We start from the raw sequence: 19,949 nt of genomic DNA on the forward strand, positions 1-19,949 counted from the left end.
CTATGATTCAAATTTGTAGCTCAAAAATCACTACCCAACAGGTTTCATTATGAATATATGATATCTTTGTACCAAACTCACGTGTTTTAATAAAGTTTGCAATGGCACCACTAGTTAGTTATTGTTTTAGTCTATTTTATGGCTCTATTGCCATATACCGCGTATTCTAGGTATATTTTGATGTCGAATTTGAAGTGAATAAACCAATTTACCATACATATTAGTAAACAATGGTAGATTTTATTAAAGTTTATTACAATGACCAGACAATGATCAGGCAATCGACAGTTTCCAATGTACTCGGAGGTAAATTAAATCAAATTGAAATCATTTTAATCGGGTCAAGATTGAAAACATCTCAGTCGATATATTTTATCGATAGTACTCATGTATGTTTGTGTTCTCTAGCACTGGCGTTTATTTGTAGTTGCTCTCCCCACTAAAAGACGCCGCCTCCGTATTTTTTATTTAATAAACTTGTTAAATTAACAATACAAAATGGGTCGCCGTTCCATTAATACCACAAAAAGTGGGAAATATATGAATCCCACAGACCAAGCGCGTAAGTCAGATCAGATTTTTTAGCCAATCGGAAATTGTAACCCCAAACCCCCACAAAATGTTTCAGGCAAGGAGGCACGCAAAAAAGAGTTGAAAAAGAATAAGAAACAGCGGCAAATGGTACGAGCAGCGGTCCTTAAGAACAAAGATCCATCCCAGATCCTCGAGGAGATGGAGAAGATCGATGAGATGGGTAAGTTTCTTTATAGGCATGGTATGCCCCTTGTCAAAATGATGCAGTGGCTCCAATTCTCTCTTGACAGAGTACAATGTGCTGCAGCCGTCGCCACTCAATGAGAAAGTGTTGCGGGACAAGCGTAAGAAGCTAAAGGAGACCTTTGACCGCGTGATGCGACTCTATGTAAGATTTTCCCTTTAAACAGTCCACAAAAAAGCAACACATTTCTGTTCCCTTGCCCCTTGCAGCACAATGACGAGCCGGAGCACTGGGCAGAGCTGAAGCGCAAAGAGGTGGAGTACGAGAAGAAGCGTATGAAAAAGCAGCAATACTACGAGAGCGTCAAGCACGCTCAGAGTGTTCAAATTGATGAGATTCCCTTGCCTGCTCCCGTCACACCGACAACGCCTGGTCCTACTCCAAGCGTAGCCCCTGCCGGCACAGGCTTTGGGGTGGGCGTTGGCATGCGTGTTCCACCACCGCCTATCGCCCTGGCCCTTCCTCCATATGCACCAGGCGCACCACCGGGAGTGCCCAAAAACAGCGATGCAATATCCGTTGAAGTCCAGGCAGACAAGCCCAGCGAAGAGGAGGATACGGATTGGCTGGGCGTACCGCCAGGGCCCCCGCCAGATTTGTTTGCCATGTCGGAACTAGACTCGGACGCCGAGGGTAATACCGACTACGACGGGGAAGGGGACGAGGAAGAAGAGGAGGATAAGGAGGAAGCGTCAGAGCCAAGCACTCAGAACATTGATGACTTCATGAAGGAAATGGAGCATGTGCACAAACGCAAGCATCGCAAACTCGCTAAGGAGGATGAAGAAGGCGGCTCGCCTGACGAGGAAGACGATGAAGCGAATGAAATGTCCGCGCGCAGCCAAGACAGTGACTCGGACAACAAATCGAACCTCAGCAGCGAAAGCGAAGACGACCCCGAAGACGAGGAAGATGAAGATGAGGAGATGTCCGAGCCAGCTGCAAAGCCTGAGCCAGCCAAACCCATTGTGCCTGCCATAACCACTCCCGCTCCGCCCAAAGCTCCCACATTGCCACCCCTTCCGCTGCCGCCAACGTCATCAGTGCCGGCCCCACCACAGGTCCCCCATCTACCGCCAATACACAACATTGGGCCGCCAGCTATAATGTACCGTCCGCCACCCATGCGCCCGCCAAATCCACATTCGGGTCCCGGCTCTGGGTTTGGAATGCGTATGCCACCAGGCCCACCACCGGGATCGCGACCGCCCCATGCTCTCGGGCCCATGCCTCGCATGGGTATACGCATGCCGCCAGGACCGCCGCCTGGTCTGCCACCCCGCATGGCGCATCACAACAAGCAAGGCGGGCCGCCGGCACCTCCTCCGCCGAAGGAATCGGCCAAGGGTGTGACCACCATCACCGCCAAACCACAAATCCGGTAAGCAGAGCGTATAATCGCATATAGATTCTGATTTATATTTCCATTTTTTTATTTATGCCCAGAAATCTAAGTGCGGATGTTACGCGCTTTGTGCCCTCCACGTTACGCGTGAAACGTGACGATCAACGTCGAGCGGCTCGACCTAAACACATTACGGGTGATACCGGCCATGCCCCGTCCGAGTCTCACAGCAAGCCGCCCACCAAAGACGATGCCTACATGCAGTTCATGAACGAAATGCAGGGTCTGCTGTAGCACTCCCCACAATTCCAGGCGGGAGTGTGGGAGAGTCTCTTGGATGCGGCTGTAAATTGAATACATTTTAGTTTTAGATAAATTGAGTCAACCAAAGCAAAAAGTCTTGTTCTCTATCCTAATGGTTTCTCAATTGGTTTGGGGCAAGCCTTAAATCTTATATAGAGATTACTTAAATGTATATTAAACTGGTCTCGCGGTTACCTCAGAAGGTTCCATGCTCTATTCAGATCCAGGACTCTGTCCTGAGCTGTCCTTAAAAAATACCACGTTTTCGTACTCATTACATAATTACTTTTAAGGATCAACAATCCAAAGAAGTTCGACGGAGTTGCACAATACAAATATCTTAAATATCAGAGATAGGAGAATTATAATTATCTAAGTAACTGATCATAAAAAGCAGTAGTTCACCAACATTTTGCTTGACTTTTCCGCCTCCTTATGGCGTACACATGTTGCATTCTTTCAGTACATTAAATGTGCTTCATCGAAATAAAGTTAAAAGAAAACTATACTAACCGGTATTAGTGCATGATGTGGGCACAGGTTGGCTATCGCCTCGGGTCCTCCACAAAAGAGCGGCCTCACAATGAAAATTAAAAAAAAAATCGTAATTTCCACGGGCTAATATTTAGTTTTTAATTTATTTTAAATTACTTTATTTTTGTTGGCCCCGGCTTCTTAGTTGGCTCAGGGCGTCCAGACCGCCGAGCCCGACCTCAGTCTGTGTAAGCATACATATAGTATGTAATCTTATTATTTCTGTAACTTATGCACTCCGTTTATTCTATTTCCACCTAAAGACCAGTATTCCAGCTGTTTATATACTGCGCATTACGTTATATCACTCTGTCTCTCTTCCTACCGACGAATTACCATCCAATCGTTATATCTCGCTCACTCCGCCAGGGGGCGCTACACTGCACGAGGAAGACTGAGAGGGAGAGCAAATTGCGGATCGATGTTTTTGGGTTTGGGCGTATTTGCGAGCCGTAAAGATAGCAGCCAATTCCGCAGCATATATGTATTGTAGTGTAAGGAGGCAAGATTAATATGTGGCTTTTTAAAGACTGTTGAACTTTATGTTCGATGGTATATTTCTACCAATTTTGGAGCTATTTTTATTTGATATACTTTTAATCACTCTGGAATATATACATGCTTTAAATTAGAATGGAAGTAGCACACACAAGAAATGTGAGGAAGCAAAAACATATTTACATTGCAGTTTCGGAATTGCAGATGGAAAAAATGTGAGCTGGCGTGGACTTAGGTCATTTGGCTCCATTGGTCTGGACCGATGATCTGGGTGATGATCCATCGATCGTCTTGGCCGACTTCTTGGCAAACGGTCGCATCTCAATGATGTCCGCCTTGAGGGCCCTAAAGCTTTTGCGCAACGAGTCGGAGACCTTTTTCGTGTAGCTGGTGCCGTTGCTGCACAACGAGAGCTTGTCATCGCCCACACCACGCCGATCGTCGGCCAGGGGACGCAACTCATCCTCCTGCTGGCCTCCAGCGTCATTCAGGGTATTTCTCAGATACTTCCGATTGAAATGCAGCTGAGGGGTGCCCCACTTGCGCTCCAGCTCCAGTCCATTGTTGGCGTTGGAATCGTTCTCCGAATCGGGTGTGCCGGCGGCGGCTGTGGGCTCCACCTCCACCTCGCCCATGCCCTCCTTATATGTGCGCGTAATGATCATGTTAGGCGGCACACTCTTGCCATTCACACCCGCATTCTTCGTCTGCTCATAGTCGATGGGGACGGGTAGGCTCTGGCGCGGTGGCTTGGCCCGGCGCGGGGACTTCACCGCCAGCACGCTCACCCGATAGTGCAGCACCTGCTAAAAAGAAGAGATCGTGTCAGTTCAAATGAGGATTCCTCTAGATACACACACCTTTTCGGGGTCCACGAAACGCGATAGCTCATTTAGGGGAATGCTCACGCATGTGCCGTCCATTAGTATATCGCGATCGTACTCGCTGTGGACGGGGAACTTCTGGGTCATGGAGAGGGCCTCGTTGTCCGGCTGGAGCAGGGTCACCTCATAGGCATAGTTATACTTGCTCTCGCGCCGATTCGACGTACAGGTCATGGTGAAGAGGATGCGCTGCTTGTCGTAGATCTCGTAGAAGTTGAACATCTCGTCGTGTGCCTGGAAGACATAGTAGCCCGTGAGGGGCTTACGTCGCGCAGCCATGTTCCACACCAGATCCGAGGTGCTCGAGCGGAACAGCTTTTCGGCATGCTGCTCCTCGAGATGCTCCTTCCACTGCACCTCCCTACCCTGCCACTTGCACTCGCCCCACACCCGACCCATGAAGCACTTCATTGGCTTGTAGATGCACTGCTGCTCATGCCAGGGCAATAGGGCCACCGGCATACGCACCTGGCAGCCACCGGCCGCATGGCTGCATCCGAAGTGGGCCTTGGCACACAGAGCCTCGACGGTCAGGGAGCGTGAATTGGTGAATGATTCCTGCAAAGGAAAGGAAAGATGTGTGAAAAGATCACTCGCTATGCGGCTGTCGATGATGTCAATCTACAGCTATTTCATATTCAGTTTGAAGTGGCTCCCACTGTCATTCCGATCCCCCGAGCCGCCCCGCCCGCCCCGCGTACGTCACTAGATAAGATTTTGGGATACCGATAAGTCAATAACGTGGAACGTCCGCTGACGTCAATTTACCTTGCACAGTGGGCACATGAGCAGAATGCGGGTGCACTGCTCGCAGACACTGTGCCCGCTCTTGCACAGCAAAATGGGAGCCTTCATGGCGCCGGCACAGCCCGGACAGCGCAACTCCTCGATGAGACCCTCATAGTGACGAGCGGACACGGTCGGTGGTGGTTCTGCTGTTGTTGTTACAGCTGCTGCTGCTCCTCCATTTGTCGTGCCGACTGGCGCCGCTGCTTCGCTGATTGCCGTCTCTGTTAGACTTTGACGCAACAGCGAGGCCTCGGCGGATCCATTGGTCACCGGGCTGTGCCCATCGCCGAAGCCAATGCTTCTGGTGCGACTCAGCATGGGTGGCTTTGGAGGCGGAGACATTGGCGAACGTAGCGTAACCACATTGGGGCTGGGTAGCGTGGCATATTTTACGTTCAGTACGAGACTGTTCGGAGGCTGAGGCTTGCTCGTTTCCGCTTCCATTTCGACTTCTGGCTTCTCCAGTTCCTGCTCCTTCGTCTGCTGGCTGTCCTCGTCTTTGGGCTCTTTCTTCTCTGAAGATGTGGTCTCCTCACTAATAGTACTGTTCAGAAAGATGCGGCGCTGTTCGTTGATCTGCTCGATGGTCTTTAGCTGGCCAAGAATCTTTAGCTCCTCGCCATTATAACAGCTGGAGGAGTCGCCGCCGGCTATAGGAGTTGTCGCCTCTAGTCCATTGCTGGCCTCAGATGCAATTTTTTGCTCATTGCTGATGGTGCTCATGGTGACTATAGATATATTGTGTAATCACGGCCAGTTGCTCCAGCACAGTGTGTGTGCTATTTGTGTTGGCTGGCTGACTGGCCCGCCCGTCTTCTTCTGGTAGTGGTTCGGTTCAGGTTTCGTATCTTATCAGAGAGACGCCTAACTAAACTAACTTCGCTGGCAATCGATTTGGATTTTTGATATACCCACAAGTAGTATACCCGCACATATCAAATGCACGACGACAACCCATTTGCCTTTCTTCCAATTTTGTATTTCGGCCTGGCTATGGTCTTCCCTCTTTGGTTCCGTTGCCGTTGCCGTTGCCGTTGTCGTTGCCGTCTTGTTTCAATTATCTTTCGGCCACTACTGTGGCACGCCTTCCAGCCAAATTGAAATGTTTGTGAATCTGAATTATTGGCCATTGGCGCGGCTTCCTCTGCGTTTTGCGCCCTTTCGAATGTCCGTCTGTTTGGGCTCTCGTAATGTGGCTTGAATGCCGCAGCCATCAATGTCAAGGTGTTGACGTGTTTTGGGGTTGTTATTGTTATATATGTCTGTGCATGTAATTTCTCTAAGCCCCACCAATCCCAGTGCCGTGGAAAGCCCAGGCTAGGCCGTGCCAAATCAAAGGAACAAGACAAAAGCAACAAAAATACGATTCTTCGATCGATAGGCCATGACCCCTGACTGACTGTCAATCGGCTGGTGTCAGACATATCGAATGGGCTTTCGCTTCAAATGATTTTAATTAAATACAGTTAATTGCATACCATAATTGTTTCTGTCAGTTGGCGCCAAAAGTTTGATTTCGATAGATCATAGATAATCGAAATCTTCTGGAATGCCTGCGGTTAAATCTTTCATTGGAGAACTTAAGGCCTAAAGTTGGATGTTACTGCTTTTTATATTCACAAAAACTGGCAGCAGACAAGTTTTCCTTAAGTTTGTGGTGTTGCATGCGAAGATATCGATAGGCGAGACCCTAGAAGCGCTGAGAGGAAGGTATTTTTTTGAACAGAGTGGCAGGGCCAAAATTTAAGGGGAAAGGTTAGCGAAGAGTGGCCACCTGGTCCTGGAGAGTTAGAGTTCCGCGCGCTCTCCGGAGCCGTTGTGAGAGGATTTCCGATCTCAGCCCATAACGGAGTCCCGAAGCCAACTCACCCACACCCAAAAGAAAAGAGAGCCGCCAGCAGCCCGAATCAGGCCATGCCCTTGAACCTAGTTCAAGGGCGATAGAAGAGAGAGCCATGGGGATCGGCAGCCGGGAGCATTAAACAGAACATCCAAGAGGGGGTTCAGAAAGAAAAATTCCCGCAACGGAGGAGCATGCGCGCCGTGCACAGTGTCTTAGCGATTTTTTTGTGTTCTGAAAGAAAAAGTGAGTGGGATGAGGATGGAGTAGTGGCCATCACCCTGCAAAAAAATGAATAAAAGATAAATAAATGTGATTCCAGGGGATCCAGATCAGGGAAAGACCAGGAACCAGGACCAGGAAGCATAAGAGTGAGTCCGCTCCAAAGGGGGAGTAAAGAAACCCCTAATTTATTTTTTTTGTTGGCCGTAGGGAATAGGTCACAGCTCCGCCACCCTGGCTTGTTTTTCCTGCTGGTCTCGAAGGATCAGACCTGGCCACGTAGTGCGGGACCCTCGCCCACTTAGGGAGAAGAAAAAAAGCACATCAACTTATTTACTCCCATTAATTATTTTTGTTAGACGTCTCTAGTTATAAGTATATGTAATTTAAAGCCGTCCATATTTATTATATATATGTAACCTATTTATTTATATTTATTATATTATTTATTCCTATTAATCTAATTATTTATTAACCGCCAGTAGTACTAAGATGAGGGGGGGATGAATAGGCAGGCCTAGTTTAGAAATGATATCGTGTGAAAATAGGAAATGAAGTGAAGATTATAACGAAGAAATGAATTGTTAAGTGTTTCGTATGGGGGGAAGAGGAGCCACAGCAACGAGAGGGTAAGGCTTTTGCCAATGGCAGGGAGATCCGGAACGTGTGATTCAGATCTCAGGTAGGGTGGGTGCGTCGGGGGTAAAACATCGACACCTCGACCTGGTCCAAGTCTGTGTTGAGGGAAGACTGTAATGTTGTTTGTCGAGTAGAGTCCGTTTTTTTCAGTTTTTTTTTGTCGGTTATTTTTGTTGTTTCATTTTGTTCGAGATGTCCAATCAGTTGGTTGTTGTGCGACCTGAGGGCTTGGGAAGTATCCAGCCCTGGGATGACTGGCTAGCCGGCCTTGCCCCAAAGAAAAACAAAGGTTCGTAACAGTGGGCCAAATATTACATCTCGTTATTATTGATTGTCAATCGATGAGTTATATGTGTATATCGAACTAGTTTTCGTTCTTCTATGGAGTACGTTAAATTTTTAATCAATATTTTTTGATCCTGTCCTGATGTGTGATGTCCATAGTTTATAGTACTCTATATTTAATTATACCAAAAGAAGACCTATTATGACTTTTCCCAATAAAACTAATCTAAGCAATGATAACAAAATAAATTAATATTTATGAGGATTTTATACAGTAAACTTCTGGGGCAACAAATAGTTTTATTGATATATTTTAACACCAGTTGACCAACTTGGAGAATTAAAAAAAAGCGTACGAATGGTTCCCGCAGATACACTATGGAAGATTAGACAAGCCCACGACTATTCCGCGGCCATGCACGCGTCTCTCATGCACAGACCATAGACCATACACTACAGACGTTTCCTATTTACATATGAAATCTTATCTAGACGGGGCACTGGCACTAAGGCAATCAACTATTTAGCTAAATCGTGTAATAAAAGAATTACAATACAGTCAGCTGAACAGCTGACGGACGACGCCGTACTACAGCCAACTACGGTGGACTATCGTCAATGTGACGGTGAAGGTTAAATGGCCGCGGCGGCAATGGCATTGGCATTCAGTCGTCCGGTAAATTGCGGTGCGCGCGCAAGCCAGGGCGGCAGCATCCATTCCATTCCATCTGCCGGTTAGCGTTAAAGGCCGCTTGCCGCATTCTTCATATAGCCATGGCTCCACCACGTCACATACTCGAACTCAGCCAAAAGGAGCAGCGTCAATTCATTGACTCCTTTGACATGGTCATCAGCGACTGCGACGGCGTTGTCTGGATGCTGGTGGGCTGGATACCGGGCACTGGGGCTGCCGTCAATGCCTTAAAATCGGCCGGCAAGCAAATAAAGTTTGTTTCGAACAACAGCTTTCGCACCGATGAACAGTACATGGCCAAGTTCAAGCATATTGGAGCTAACAATGTCCATGACGATGACGTTGTGCATCCCGTCAAGACGATTGTGCGTTATCTAAAGAAGCACAGGCCTGGGCAGCGTGTCTACTCCCTCATGTCGTTGGAAGCCAACGAGACGTTGCGTAAGCAAGGCATCGACTTTGAGTCGCTGGTGAGGATGGGTGCTGGAGGGTGCGATTTTTCGTGGTGGAGTAAATTATTGATTGACTTTCCTTGCAGCAAGTCAAAGAACATCTAACAGCTGCCTCGCTGGTAGATCATTTAAGCATTGACAAGCCTGTGGGCGCTGTGCTATTCGACATCCACCTGGACATGTCCTACGTGGAGCTGGCTAAGGCCATTAGGCATCTGCAGCAGAACGAGGACTGCCAGCTGATAGCGGGAGGAAGCGATGTCATCATGCCCCTCGCTGAAAACCTCAATGTGGCTGGATTCTTTGACTTCTTGGAGCATGTGAAGCGCTATACGCAGCGCGAGGCCACCTTCCTGGGCAAGCCATCGCCCATTTTGGGGGAGATGTTCGCTGAAATGTTTGAGATCACAGACCCCAAACGTTGCATCTTCATTGGTGACACCCTGGTGCAAGACGTCCAGTTCGGTAAATCGTGCGGCTATCAGTCACTGCTCGTCCTGAGCGGCTGCCTCACCAAAGAGGATATGTTCAATGCTCCCGTTGACGCACAGCCAGACTATTATGCCGACAGCCTGGCAGACTTTACGCAATTGCTCCAGAATATACAAGAATAGATAATTAGGGGTGTCCTTTATTGGTCGAGTGTGTGTGGCAAACAGAGTGTAAAACGATTTCAAATCTCCAAGTCCTCGGGATGATACAGTTCCGTGAGAAGACGATACACGTACGAGGGGGCGTGGCCACCGCTAACAGGTTATATTACATACAATTGATTCATTTACTTGTTGAATAATAAATGTTGAACTAATTTACTTACGTATTGGATATGAATAACGTGACCAACTCAGGTGGCACATAGTCGAACATGGGGCTGTAGACCTTGGTCTCGCGGGCCGGTATTGAATCGTATGGGATCACATCCTCAGCACAGCCGACCATATTGAAGGCATCCTGTTCGCACAGATGCAGTGGCGACAGTTTGTACATGGGCGCGAGGACAATCACAGGCACGGAATAGTGCTTGGCGGCTAGAGCTACCGTATAGGCACCGCAGGCAGCTCTTAGGCCACCGTTGGCCAGAACACTGTGTGTGCCAATGATGACCTTGTTGACGCGCGACATCATGGCAAAAATGGCTGCATCTGGGATGACAATAATCTCCACATTCTTCTCCGCAGCCAAGCTGGTAGCCAGATTGTGACCCTGCAAAAGAAGAGAAGATCAATTGCTGATCTCCTTGCAGAGAGATTAGAGTTTAACTCACACGACAGGCGGGCGCACATTCCGCCACAATGATGGTAAGGAACTGACGCTTCTTGATGGCTCGCTTAAGGAAATTCTCCACGCTGCGCGAGTGTCCCAGCGTAAGTATGATCTCCGATGAGTGTATGTGCTCTTCAGCCTGTACGCAGATGTTCTCAGAGCTGGTCTCAAGCTCCGTTTCCACCTCCTGCAGATGATCCAGCAGGGCCTCGCGCAGCCCCTGCTGTGGCACCGAATAGTCAACGCTCACATTACTCTCGCTGGTCTGGGTGACCAGTTTGTGGAGCGACAGCGAGGCCTGTGAGTCATCTGTAAAGTGCTGGACCTTGGCATGCAGCAGATCGAACTCCTCGCGTGTGAGTTTCAAGATGCGACGTGCTATGTTCGAGGTAACAGTCTCCTGTGGCAGGGCCGCCTGCAAGATGCGGCATTGGGCCCGCACAATCTGCATCAGGGCACTGCAATGGTACATACATATATTCATTGAGAGTTGCACATAGCTATAGGCAGCCATACTTACTCGGCATTCTTCCAGCTCTTGCTGATGATTATGTATTTGAAGATGTCTAATGTCTTGTTGGTTATGCCGAAGGAGCCCTCCACCAACCTGCAAAGAGGAAATGGCAGCTGCTGTACTTGAACCATGCGTTTATAGCTCACTTACCCCACTTTGATGGCATGTATTAGCTGGGTGACCTCTTTCAGTGGCTGTTCCCGCATTTTGACCCTAAGCGTGTTACAAATTACCGTCGAAATAATAAAATTTGGTAAACAGACGTATTACCACGTATGTTATCGATACCATACCCTGTGAGACAGGTATGACAGGTATCAGCTATAAATAGCTGTGCGCTCTGCAAGAAGTGGGTCCCAACCGAACCAGCACAAGCTGAACAAATAAAAATATACATATGGTATGCCTATGGTATTTTGTATTATAATACACACATAGTAATTTTAACTGTAAACTTTGAGAATTTGCATCAATTTACATTAAACAGTTTGTGGACAAGCTAGTTAATTTGATTGATTTCTTATTGAAGATTTAGCTTTTTTTATTGCGTACGAATACCGCTGAATGGCCAACACGGTGGCATACACTGCTCCGTCAGCTGTGCAATCGGTTATCGGGGAAGAGAGGCCGCCGCAGCCAGCGCAGCAGCAACACAACAATAACAATTACAACAACCACACAGCAGCAATGCCCAACGATAAAAACTTGCCCTGGCCGCGAGAATGGGCAGCTCTGAAGCTTCAAATTGTTGTTTACGTGTCTTCTTCCCAAAGCTGAGGACGCTACCACATTGACCCGACGCACGGTTCGGTGGCAGTAAGACTGGCAGAAAAAACGAAAAGAAATTTCCTCTAGACCCCGGGTTTTGAATCCGGATCGATCTCAGTGTTTGCTCGCGGTGTTGATTTATCTGGCTGCTGGCTCTGTGTTCTATTCTATTCTATTCTATTCTATTCAATTCTATTCTGTATTCTGTTTGCTCCGACTCTATTCTTGCGTCTACCGGTCTACCCTATCATATATTTTTGTTTGCTCTCTCTCGCATACGCAAACCGTTTCCGAAATAACCATGAATATCCATAGTGAGTAATATACATATGTTTAGTTGGATCCGAACTCTTCATAATTAATGTCACAATGCTGTTGCCCGCTCCCATTTCTTATCGTACAGTGAACACGAACACTCTGAAGTACATCAGTCTCCTAACGCTAACGCTGCAGAATGCGATCTTGGGCCTCAGCATGCGCTATGCCCGGACCAGACCCGGCGACATTTTCCTGAGTTCAACGGGTGAGTTGCTGGTGCCCAGCATGGAATGTTGGCAAAGCATTTACGTTGGCAATTCCACGCAAGCAACAGCAGATCAGCAGAGGCGCTGGAAGTGAACAAGAGTTTGGCATGGGGAGCTCTAGAGGAAGCGCTTGATAAGAAACCACCGACGTACTTCCGCTTGTGTAACGCACACACTGCTGCGCATTCAACATTATTCGAATCGTTCTATTTTGGTCATAAATAAGAATTCATTAGCCTGTTTCTTTATCTCTATTGTGGACTTGATTGTTTACCTTTTATCGCTCCTCTCTTCTAGCTGTTCTAATGGCCGAGTTTGCCAAGCTGATAACATGCCTGTTTCTGGTATTCAATGAGGAGGGCAAGGATGCCCAGAAGTTTGTGCGTTCGCTGCACAGGACGATCATTGCCAATCCCGTGGACACGCTCAAGGTGTGCGTACCCTCGCTGGTATACATTGTGCAGAACAATCTGCTGTATGTGTCGGCCTCGCATTTGGATGCGGCCACGTACCAGGTCACATATCAACTAAAGATCCTCACCACGGCCATGTTTGCCGTGGTCATCCTACGCCGTAAGCTGCTCACCACGCAGTGGGGTGCCCTGCTCCTGCTGGTCATGGGCATTGTCTTGGTTCAACTCGCCCAGACTGTCACGAGTCCGAGCGGCAGCAGTGACTCCTCCCCCTCGTCGTCGTCAACTGGCGGCGGTGCAGCATCGTCGTTGAGTGCGATACCCGAACAGAATCGGATGTTAGGATTGTGGTCCGCCTTAGGTGCCTGCTTCCTGTCCGGTTTTGCGGGCATTTACTTCGAGAAGATTCTTAAGGGAGCCGAGATCTCCGTGTGGATGAGAAACGTGCAGCTCAGTCTGCTGAGCATACCATTTGGCCTGCTCACGTGCTTTGTTAACGACGCCAGTCGCATCTTCGAGCATGGTTTCTTCCATGGTTACGATTTCTTTGTGTGGTATCTGGTGCTGCTGCAGGCCGGCGGCGGCCTCATCGTGGCCGTTGTGGTCAAGTATGCGGACAACATTCTGAAGGGTTTCGCCACATCCCTGGCCATCATCATATCCTGCGTGGCCTCCATCTACATCTTTGATTTTAATCTCACCCTGCAGTTCAGCTTTGGCGCTGCCTTAGTCATCGCCTCGATCTTTATGTACGGCTACGATCCGTCCCGATCTGCTCCCAAGTCAACGGCACAGACGACGGGCGATGAAGAGAAGCTGCTGCCGCGCGTCTGAAATGATCTGGATCGCCCCCCCAACAGTATTTGTCCCAAGAGCCCAGAGTTGGGCCGTGTAATGCTTACATTTGATGTACTTTGATATTCCCACTACTCTGTATGCGTGTGTGCATGTGTTTGTTCTTTGTGTGTGTTTTATTTAGTAATTATGGATTATATGAGAATCCACATTGCCCCCGGAGTCACACAACTCACTCCAATTATGTACTATACTTATCATTTTGTTTGAAATTAAAGGAAACAAAGAAACTCAAGAAATAATTTCTTTATTCAACATTTAATCGATCTTAGGTGCGATTAATCTATGGGGAATGCTTTTAAATCATATTTTTTAATGTATTTCATTCGTTGTATACATACTTTTACAATTCCTGGAGAGGTACATTTCATTCGGTTTATTATATTTAAATAAATTTTCCATTAGGGTTTTAGAATTCTGGGAGGGGAATTTGAGTTACATTTCCTTCAGGGTTCGCCGTATACATTTTCCAAATTCCTGGAGAAGTACATACCTTTTCTTGAATTGAATTTAAAGTAAATTAAATCTTCTTTAGGGTACATGCAGCAACGAGTAGGAAAATTGTCTACTTCTGACTAGAGAAGGGCTGTGTAATCATTCGACCACCAGTGATTTCGTTGAAGTTGAAAAAAAAATAAAAATAATATAAGCGTTCATTTCACTAATAATTGGTGAGCTTTCGCGTTCGCTTCGGCTCACACAGAACAGAGAGTATTCTAATAATAGTAATAGTTACGGTCGAAAAAAAAAAAACAAACTTCTTAAGAATTTAAATGTAAAATAGAATCCTTAGGGGAGCTAATCTAGGTAGATGACCAGCCCAGGGCCACATTGTTGGTGTGTGACTGGAGGCCAAGGATAATCTGAAAGACGCGCAGAGCCGGTCCAAGTTTAAAGCCAAAACCATTTATCACATCCTCGCGCGTGAGCAGCAACAGCGAGGCGCCATCCACGTCCTGTTGTTTAAATGCTTCAGCCTCATCCGGATAGAAACGGGCCAGATATTTGACAACCTGCTCAACAGTCCAGGTGCTCACCGGACTTTGGTTATCTCCCATCTTGGGCCCTGCATCCTTTAAGGTTTCTGGAGCCGCCTGAGTACTGACAGGAGCGACTTCATCTTCATCGCTGGCAGTGGGCACCGCCGCCTCCTCCAATGGCTCCTGGTCCATGCGCTCCAGCGGCATCGGTGACTCTTCTTTTGGTTTTTCTTGCTGGCCTCCTTCTTCGGGCTTCTTTTCTAGCCCTTTTTCCTCCAACTTTTCTGGCAGATCTTCGTCCGGCTTTAGGACCACCTCTTCCTTGGGCTTTTTATTGGTTCCCTCTACTGTAAGAGCTTCCTTTGACTCTTCATTTTCCTCCATAGACATGCGCTTTTTCTCGTATTCGATTTTCTCCTTTTTTATATTCGGCTCCCCCTTTTCTTGTTCCTTTGGGTCATCATTCTTGGTGGATGGTTCTGTGGCAACTGTGGCGGCGACTCCGTCTTCTGTTTTTAACCTTTCCTTCGATTCCTGAGCGGTTTTGCCCTGCTTGACTGGCGGCGACTTCTCCTGACCAGCGGGATCCGACTGGGCACGCTTTTTGCGTCCCGGATATGATTTGCGTCGAGACTGTTCACTGGCCGAATGGTCGTTATTGTTGTTCCTGCCAAACTCACAGCCGTGGCATTTCCATTGGCGCTCGCTGAGATCGGAACCGTCCAAGGGCGGATCATGGCAATTGCGGTGGAAAGAATACACGCACACAGAGCAGATGGCCAGATCTGTGCCCTTGATGCCGCAAATGCGGCAGTGGCGGCATGACGCGCACTTGTACTTTTTGCGAGCAACGGCCAGGATATCAAATGTGATGGTGAGGCAGGAAAAGTGCCCTGGAAAAACACATAAACCAATATATGGGATGCAAATGAGCATGGAGTTGGAAGAGGTTGGGTGGACTGGGGATTTAGGGGTAAGGTACATACATTTGTGCTGGCAACTCTTGCATGCGAGATAATTGCTCTTGTGGCCAGAACCACGCTTTAGTTCCATTTTGCCGCACTTTTCGCATATATCGAACTGACGCAGCGGCTGCCCGGACTCCAAATCTTGCAAAGCACTAGTGGCGGATAGTTCTGTCTTGGGATTGGGCACAGCCACCGCCGCAGGCGGTGTAACTGGCACTGGTGATACCACGGCCGATGCCGGCAATGGCGACGCTTGCACATTGCTATTCGCTGGCGTTGAGTTGCGGGACCCACGCGAGATATAATTATCAGATGGATCGTAAACTTGCTTGGGTTTCTATAAGGTGTTGAATGCAAATAAAATGCAAAGCTTGTCAGTACGGGGGATTCTGGCAAATCGGCGGGAAATGTAACCTACCTTGACGCGTCCTGTGGTGCGAACGGCAGTCGATGCTGAGACGGTGCCTACCGTTGCAGCAGCATCGTTGCTGTTGCTGCCAGTGCTTGAATTCAAGTTGTTAGTGGCACTGGCGAACTCGTCTTTGTCTTCGTCCTTGGTACGCTTCATCTTAGGCCAGCAAATTGCTTAAAAAAGATGCAGACTATACGAAAATGTTGTTACTTGCGCGCCTGTGTGACCTATCGATAAGTATATATGGTCCGACCCTCATAAATATACCGAAACATACCGTCTCATTTAAAAAATATACCGAAAATATACTGACGAGTTCAAGTTCTATTTTACATATTCCTCGTTTTTGATATTCCGCCGAATATTATTAGCTAGATAAAACTTTTTGCCATGCCCACTTTATTTTATACGATTTATGAATCAATTTTTTACTTAAATGGTTTATTCTAAATACTTGCTTTTATTGGATCTTGTCTAAAAAAAAGGTTTTATCAAAATAGGTCAAAACAAAACAACGAAAAAGGATAGTTGTTCATTTTGCTCAATTTAAACAAAATAGTTAAACAAACAAAAAAAAAACTGTCGCAATGTTGCTGGTAGCCTGGGAAGACAAACAATAAATAATCAGAAATAAACATTATTCGATAAAAAAAACAAAAATAATCATTATAATACCAATTATACACTAAAAATCAAACATAATAATTATTCAATAAAAATCATGAATAATATTTATTTTAATAATTATACAATAAAAATTACAAATAATAATTATACAATAAAAATCAAAAATTATAATTATTCAATAAAAATTAAAAATAATTCTTATTATAAGAATCATTCAATAAAAATAATAATTATATAATAAATGTTTTGATTAAAAAATAATAATGATTCCATAAAAATCAAGAATAATAATTATACAATAAAAATCATTGAGGAATCAATTTTCTACTTGATTGGCTTAATTTAAATAATTGCTTGTATTGGATTTCTAAATAATGTTGCAAATGAAATTTTATAGATTGATGAAATGGTCAAAATATACCATTATATACCGTAAATATACCGTCGGCTTAATTTTGACATAAAAAAATACCGGAAAGTATTAAAAATACTGCAAAAGGTCATCCTGTTGCGCGCTCGGTTGCTCAGTGAGACCGTTTCTGTTAAACAAAAAAACCAGGCTAGGGATGTTTTGGTATGAAATATTTATGGATTCAAAATAAATGATTGAAGTTCAAGAAAAGGTATATCAGGATAATAATGTCATCATTCTCGCTTATATGAGAAGGCAGTTTAAGAAAAGTTATATCAGGATATTATTTAATGCATAATATTAGTTTGTCGCGTGCTGTTGAGGTATTTATTTGAACGAGTTAGGGAATTAACGCATAGGCATAGCGTTAGTAGATTTGGGGTATTGATTTCTATGCACATAAAATACCAAACCCTATGATTTCCGTTGAATTTTTAAATGAATTAAAATTTATTTAAATTTCGGCAAAATAGATTGGATACATCCAATTCTTGTTTGAACAAAAATATAGTACAATTTGTCGTTGTCTTTTAATGCATGCCTTAACATTAACGAAGCATTGAAGCACTACAAACATTCAATAGGTAAATAACTTAATTCCGGAATTAATTTACAATTGTCTATATAAATATTTAAGTATTCCATTCCACATTTTGTGCGCTCTCCGATAAATCGCCCAACCCATATCCTTTAATCGATTTTGATCCGCCTGCCATATCGCCAGGCCAAACGCACCAGATCGCGATGCGACAGGGCCCAGGCAAGTAGACACACAAGGCCGGCTATCAAGCCAATGCCCAAATGGGTAAATAGAGCGGAACTTTGGTACTGCACAGAGGGGACGAAAAGATAAAAGATTAGACAGATTTTGAAATGAATAAATAGATATAGCACTTACCCAATAGCATATGAGCCCAGACAGGATCAGAGTCCCGGCAAAAAGCTTGGCTGGCTTAAGGCCCAGCAGCGGATTCAGCGACAGCGGCTGATACTGTTGCCTGATATAGTAGGTACTGTAAAGGATGCGTCCCAGCATGTTGATGCAGTTGGCAAAGATGAAGCCAACCGGCCCAAAGATGCCCGTCAAAATGTAGGATAGGACGAGGAAGCTGACCGAAAAGATGGCCATCAGATAGTTGTACTTGTCAATGTCCCGACTGGTGTTGGTGGCGAACATGTAGCCCTCACTGATCCCATTCACAGACAGCAGATAGATGGCCAGGCAATGCCACTGCAGCAGGCTCTGGGGCAGCCCGCCGGCCACAAAGTCTGGGCCGCCATACAGCAGCAGCACTGGGTAGGAGTAGCTCTGGCCAAAGGTGAACGCCAGCATGCCAATGGAACTGACTCCCAGCAGAAGATTGTTCAGCACGCTGCTGGCCTGTCGCACCTGGTCCGAGGGCTGTTTGGCCAGACGCGTGTCCCGCGATATGGTCTGCGTGAAGTAGAAGTAGGAACTATCCTCGATGGGGCGAAATATAAAGCGAGCTGCCATGCTGCCCAGATTGTTGACCACATCATAGGTGGCCTGCTCGCCAAAGCTCAGCACTGGGGAGACCGACATTACATACTTCTCGCCCTCGGTGAGGATCTGCTTGAGCACACCCTGCTTGACAAAGCTCAGCGTGAGCGTTTGCAGCTCCCGATTGAAGAACTTCCCAATGGGATCGAACATAACGCCCGGCAGGAACTCGGTCAGCCGCGTAAAAGGGAAGTCGTCCATGTGCTCGAACAGTGTCAGCTCCCAGGATGTGGGTGTCGGCTGTTTCTTCCGAGCCTGCTGCAGTTTGTAGTCATTGAAGCGCCCGATGTAGAAGTAGAAGAATCCGTATTGGCCGAGGACAATGGTTACTGCACTGGCCATCTGGGCAATGCCAAAGGCTGTGATGGCCGCACTCCTGTCGCCAATCACGATCCACAGAAAAATGGCTGAGCGCACGAAGATGTGGAGAGTGTTTAACAGAATTTTAAGCTTGACAAAGCAAAAGACCTGGGCCACGAAGACGGTGGACTCGGCGAACAGTTCCAGGACACAGGACAGGGCAACGGCATAGCAGGCGAACTCATATTGGGAGGAGTAGACAGCGTCTACGGTCGAGAGCCAGTTGAGCCAAATGTACAAACAGGGGCCACAGAGGACGACACAGATGGGTACACTGCAACAGATTGTGGCAAATTATGGTTTGGGTTTGAGATTTGTGCTCCTCAATGCTTACGTAAGCCACATCTGGTTGATCAATTGAGCCCACGAGCACCTGTCTCGCTGCTGCGAATTGGCACTGAGTGCAGCCCGATTAATGGCCTCCCGGGACAAGAAGAGCAACGTACTCTCGAGCAGCAGCAGGCGCACATTCATGATACCCAGCACCTCGCGACCCACATTGCGCACAATGTACGCATTGATGCCGAACGTGAGGATGCGGCATAGTATCTGGGAACAGGGTGATAAGAATAACAAGGCATCAAAATGGTGACTAATTGCTGACGGGCTGGGGGCTGGGCTGGCTGGCTGGTACTCTCAATACCAATCTCACCAATTGGGGCCAAATTCGAAACTGCGCTCACCTGAAAGATGATACTGAAGCCAGCGCCCAGTAGGCTGCTCTCTAGCACGTTGCGTGCCATTGCTCTGTATTAGTGAGTCGGCGGCATTGCATGCAGACAGCAAATCAAAGTAAATTTGATAAAATAACAAGAAAACTGTTGACGAAAATCGAAATCATTTGATAGTGCTGGGAAGTGTGTGTCGCGGTGAACAGCTGATCCATCTAATTCCGCTCTTGCGCCTAACAGCACAAAATATTTAACGAGCTATTCAGCCTGTTAACATATGGCTGAAGGAATATCAATTCGATGCTTCTACACCTTAACTTCCTATTTTAAATACTATATAAAGAAGGCATATATGAATAAATATATATATAGTTTAATTTTTTCTCATATTTCTTTT

The 19,949-nt window shown here is 46.6% G+C and overlaps 7 protein-coding genes and 1 long non-coding RNA gene across 11 annotated transcripts; 4 read left to right on the plus strand and 4 right to left on the minus strand.

The window, feature by feature from the left end:
* The first annotated feature begins 407 nt into the window (after positions 1-407).
* Positions 408-2,836, plus strand: LOC4814687 (WW domain-binding protein 11). The gene is made up of 5 exons (XM_001354605.4): positions 408-562; positions 629-754; positions 825-922; positions 988-2,159; positions 2,225-2,836. Exons 1-5 carry the CDS (start codon positions 499-501, stop codon positions 2,415-2,417), a joined length of 1,653 nt encoding a protein of 550 aa, XP_001354641.2. The 5' UTR covers positions 408-498; the 3' UTR covers positions 2,418-2,836.
* Positions 2,837-3,499: 663 nt separating this feature from the next.
* LOC4815134 (uncharacterized) lies at positions 3,500-6,731 on the minus strand. 3 transcript variants are annotated; one of them, XM_015186040.2, is made up of 3 exons: positions 6,610-6,731; positions 4,319-4,900; positions 3,500-4,264 (listed from the first exon to the last, which is right to left on the minus strand). In XM_015186040.2, the coding sequence occupies exons 1-3, from the start codon at positions 6,610-6,612 to the stop codon at positions 3,695-3,697; spliced, it is 1,155 nt and encodes a 384-aa protein (XP_015041526.2). In that variant the 5' UTR covers positions 6,613-6,731; the 3' UTR covers positions 3,500-3,694. The 3 variants fall into 3 exon arrangements, with proteins under 3 accessions (XP_015041526.2, XP_015041527.2, XP_001354640.2); XM_015186041.2 differs by lacking the exon at positions 6,610-6,731 and adding an exon at positions 5,111-6,463; XM_001354604.3 differs by lacking the exon at positions 6,610-6,731 and adding an exon at positions 5,111-6,458 and having other exon boundaries at positions 3,500-4,261.
* A 63-nt stretch (positions 6,732-6,794) lies between these two features.
* Positions 6,795-8,074, plus strand: LOC117184540 (uncharacterized). Of its 2 annotated transcripts, none has more exons than XR_004469939.1 (3): positions 6,795-7,217; positions 7,274-7,342; positions 7,404-8,074. It is a non-coding gene; the product is annotated as an uncharacterized lncRNA (long non-coding RNA). The 2 variants fall into 2 exon arrangements; XR_004469938.1 differs by having other exon boundaries at positions 6,802-7,217; positions 7,294-7,342.
* A 700-nt stretch (positions 8,075-8,774) lies between these two features.
* Positions 8,775-9,881, plus strand: LOC4815379 (phosphoglycolate phosphatase 2). The gene is made up of 2 exons (XM_001354603.4): positions 8,775-9,281; positions 9,350-9,881. The coding sequence occupies exons 1-2, from the start codon at positions 8,892-8,894 to the stop codon at positions 9,875-9,877; spliced, it is 918 nt and encodes a 305-aa protein (XP_001354639.2). The 5' UTR covers positions 8,775-8,891; the 3' UTR covers positions 9,878-9,881.
* On the minus strand, positions 9,879-11,355 carry eIF2Bbeta (eukaryotic translation initiation factor 2B subunit beta). Its single transcript, XM_001354602.4, has 5 exons — positions 11,191-11,355; positions 11,047-11,133; positions 10,528-10,984; positions 10,081-10,466; positions 9,879-10,009 (listed from the first exon to the last, which is right to left on the minus strand). Exons 1-5 carry the CDS (start codon positions 11,244-11,246, stop codon positions 9,937-9,939), a joined length of 1,059 nt encoding a protein of 352 aa, XP_001354638.1. The 5' UTR covers positions 11,247-11,355; the 3' UTR covers positions 9,879-9,936.
* A 286-nt stretch (positions 11,356-11,641) lies between these two features.
* On the plus strand, positions 11,642-13,835 carry Ugalt (UDP-galactose transporter). The gene is made up of 3 exons (XM_001354601.4): positions 11,642-12,122; positions 12,212-12,331; positions 12,630-13,835. Exons 1-3 carry the CDS (start codon positions 12,110-12,112, stop codon positions 13,577-13,579), a joined length of 1,083 nt encoding a protein of 360 aa, XP_001354637.3. The 5' UTR covers positions 11,642-12,109; the 3' UTR covers positions 13,580-13,835.
* Positions 13,836-13,893: 58 nt separating this feature from the next.
* Positions 13,894-16,220, minus strand: Lint-O (L(3)mbt interactor in ovarian somatic cells). The gene is made up of 3 exons (XM_001354600.4): positions 15,967-16,220; positions 15,567-15,885; positions 13,894-15,473 (listed from the first exon to the last, which is right to left on the minus strand). The coding sequence occupies exons 1-3, from the start codon at positions 16,114-16,116 to the stop codon at positions 14,404-14,406; spliced, it is 1,539 nt and encodes a 512-aa protein (XP_001354636.3). The 5' UTR covers positions 16,117-16,220; the 3' UTR covers positions 13,894-14,403.
* A 1,285-nt stretch (positions 16,221-17,505) lies between these two features.
* Positions 17,506-19,754, minus strand: LOC4814712 (protein RFT1 homolog). The gene is made up of 4 exons (XM_001354599.4): positions 19,565-19,754; positions 19,216-19,430; positions 17,898-19,155; positions 17,506-17,827 (listed from the first exon to the last, which is right to left on the minus strand). The coding sequence occupies exons 1-4, from the start codon at positions 19,622-19,624 to the stop codon at positions 17,690-17,692; spliced, it is 1,671 nt and encodes a 556-aa protein (XP_001354635.1). The 5' UTR covers positions 19,625-19,754; the 3' UTR covers positions 17,506-17,689.
* Between the last annotated feature and the right edge of the window lie 195 nt (positions 19,755-19,949).

The sequence above is a fragment of the Drosophila pseudoobscura genome, chromosome X (assembly GCF_009870125.1).
Source record: "Drosophila pseudoobscura strain MV-25-SWS-2005 chromosome X, UCI_Dpse_MV25, whole genome shotgun sequence".
Classification (NCBI taxonomy): Eukaryota; Metazoa; Arthropoda; class Insecta; order Diptera; family Drosophilidae; genus Drosophila; species Drosophila pseudoobscura.

What these genes read in the sequence shown, in the direction of transcription:
- LOC4814687 (XM_001354605.4), top strand. Translation starts at nt 499, where the DNA reads ATGGGTCGCCGTTCCATTAATACCACAAAAAGTGGGAAATATATGAAT. An exon ending in GGAGAAGATCGATGAGATGG is followed by an intron (nt 755 to 824) that starts GTAAGTTTCTTT and finishes CTCTCTTGACAG; the next exon opens with AGTACAATGTGCTGCAGCCG. An exon ending in ACCGCGTGATGCGACTCTAT is followed by an intron (nt 923 to 987) that starts GTAAGATTTTCC and finishes TGCCCCTTGCAG; the next exon opens with CACAATGACGAGCCGGAGCA.
- LOC4815134 (XM_015186041.2), bottom strand. Translation starts at nt 5,854, where the DNA reads ATGAGCACCATCAGCAATGAGCAAAAAATTGCATCTGAGGCCAGCAAT. An exon ending in TCATGTGCCCACTGTGCAAG is followed by an intron (nt 4,901 to 5,110) that starts GTAAATTGACGT and finishes TTTCCTTTGCAG; the next exon opens with GAATCATTCACCAATTCACG. An exon ending in GTTTCGTGGACCCCGAAAAG is followed by an intron (nt 4,265 to 4,318) that starts GTGTGTGTATCT and finishes TCTTCTTTTTAG; the next exon opens with CAGGTGCTGCACTATCGGGT.
- LOC4815379 (XM_001354603.4), top strand. Translation starts at nt 8,892, where the DNA reads ATGGCTCCACCACGTCACATACTCGAACTCAGCCAAAAGGAGCAGCGT. An exon ending in GCATCGACTTTGAGTCGCTG is followed by an intron (nt 9,282 to 9,349) that starts GTGAGGATGGGT and finishes CTTTCCTTGCAG; the next exon opens with CAAGTCAAAGAACATCTAAC.
- eIF2Bbeta (XM_001354602.4), bottom strand. Translation starts at nt 11,246, where the DNA reads ATGCGGGAACAGCCACTGAAAGAGGTCACCCAGCTAATACATGCCATC. An exon ending in AAGAGCTGGAAGAATGCCGA is followed by an intron (nt 10,985 to 11,046) that starts GTAAGTATGGCT and finishes GTACCATTGCAG; the next exon opens with TGCCCTGATGCAGATTGTGC. An exon ending in ACGTTATTCATATCCAATAC is followed by an intron (nt 10,010 to 10,080) that starts GTAAGTAAATTA and finishes ATAACCTGTTAG; the next exon opens with CGGTGGCCACGCCCCCTCGT.
- Ugalt (XM_001354601.4), top strand. An exon ending in CATTTTCCTGAGTTCAACGG is followed by an intron (nt 12,332 to 12,629) that starts GTGAGTTGCTGG and finishes CCTCTCTTCTAG; the next exon opens with CTGTTCTAATGGCCGAGTTT.
- Lint-O (XM_001354600.4), bottom strand. Translation starts at nt 16,116, where the DNA reads ATGAAGCGTACCAAGGACGAAGACAAAGACGAGTTCGCCAGTGCCACT. An exon ending in GCACCACAGGACGCGTCAAG is followed by an intron (nt 15,886 to 15,966) that starts GTAGGTTACATT and finishes AACACCTTATAG; the next exon opens with AAACCCAAGCAAGTTTACGA. An exon ending in CAAGAGTTGCCAGCACAAAT is followed by an intron (nt 15,474 to 15,566) that starts GTATGTACCTTA and finishes GTGTTTTTCCAG; the next exon opens with GGCACTTTTCCTGCCTCACC.
- LOC4814712 (XM_001354599.4), bottom strand. Translation starts at nt 19,624, where the DNA reads ATGGCACGCAACGTGCTAGAGAGCAGCCTACTGGGCGCTGGCTTCAGT. An exon ending in GCTTCAGTATCATCTTTCAG is followed by an intron (nt 19,431 to 19,564) that starts GTGAGCGCAGTT and finishes CCCTGTTCCCAG; the next exon opens with ATACTATGCCGCATCCTCAC. An exon ending in ATCAACCAGATGTGGCTTAC is followed by an intron (nt 19,156 to 19,215) that starts GTAAGCATTGAG and finishes AATCTGTTGCAG; the next exon opens with TGTACCCATCTGTGTCGTCC.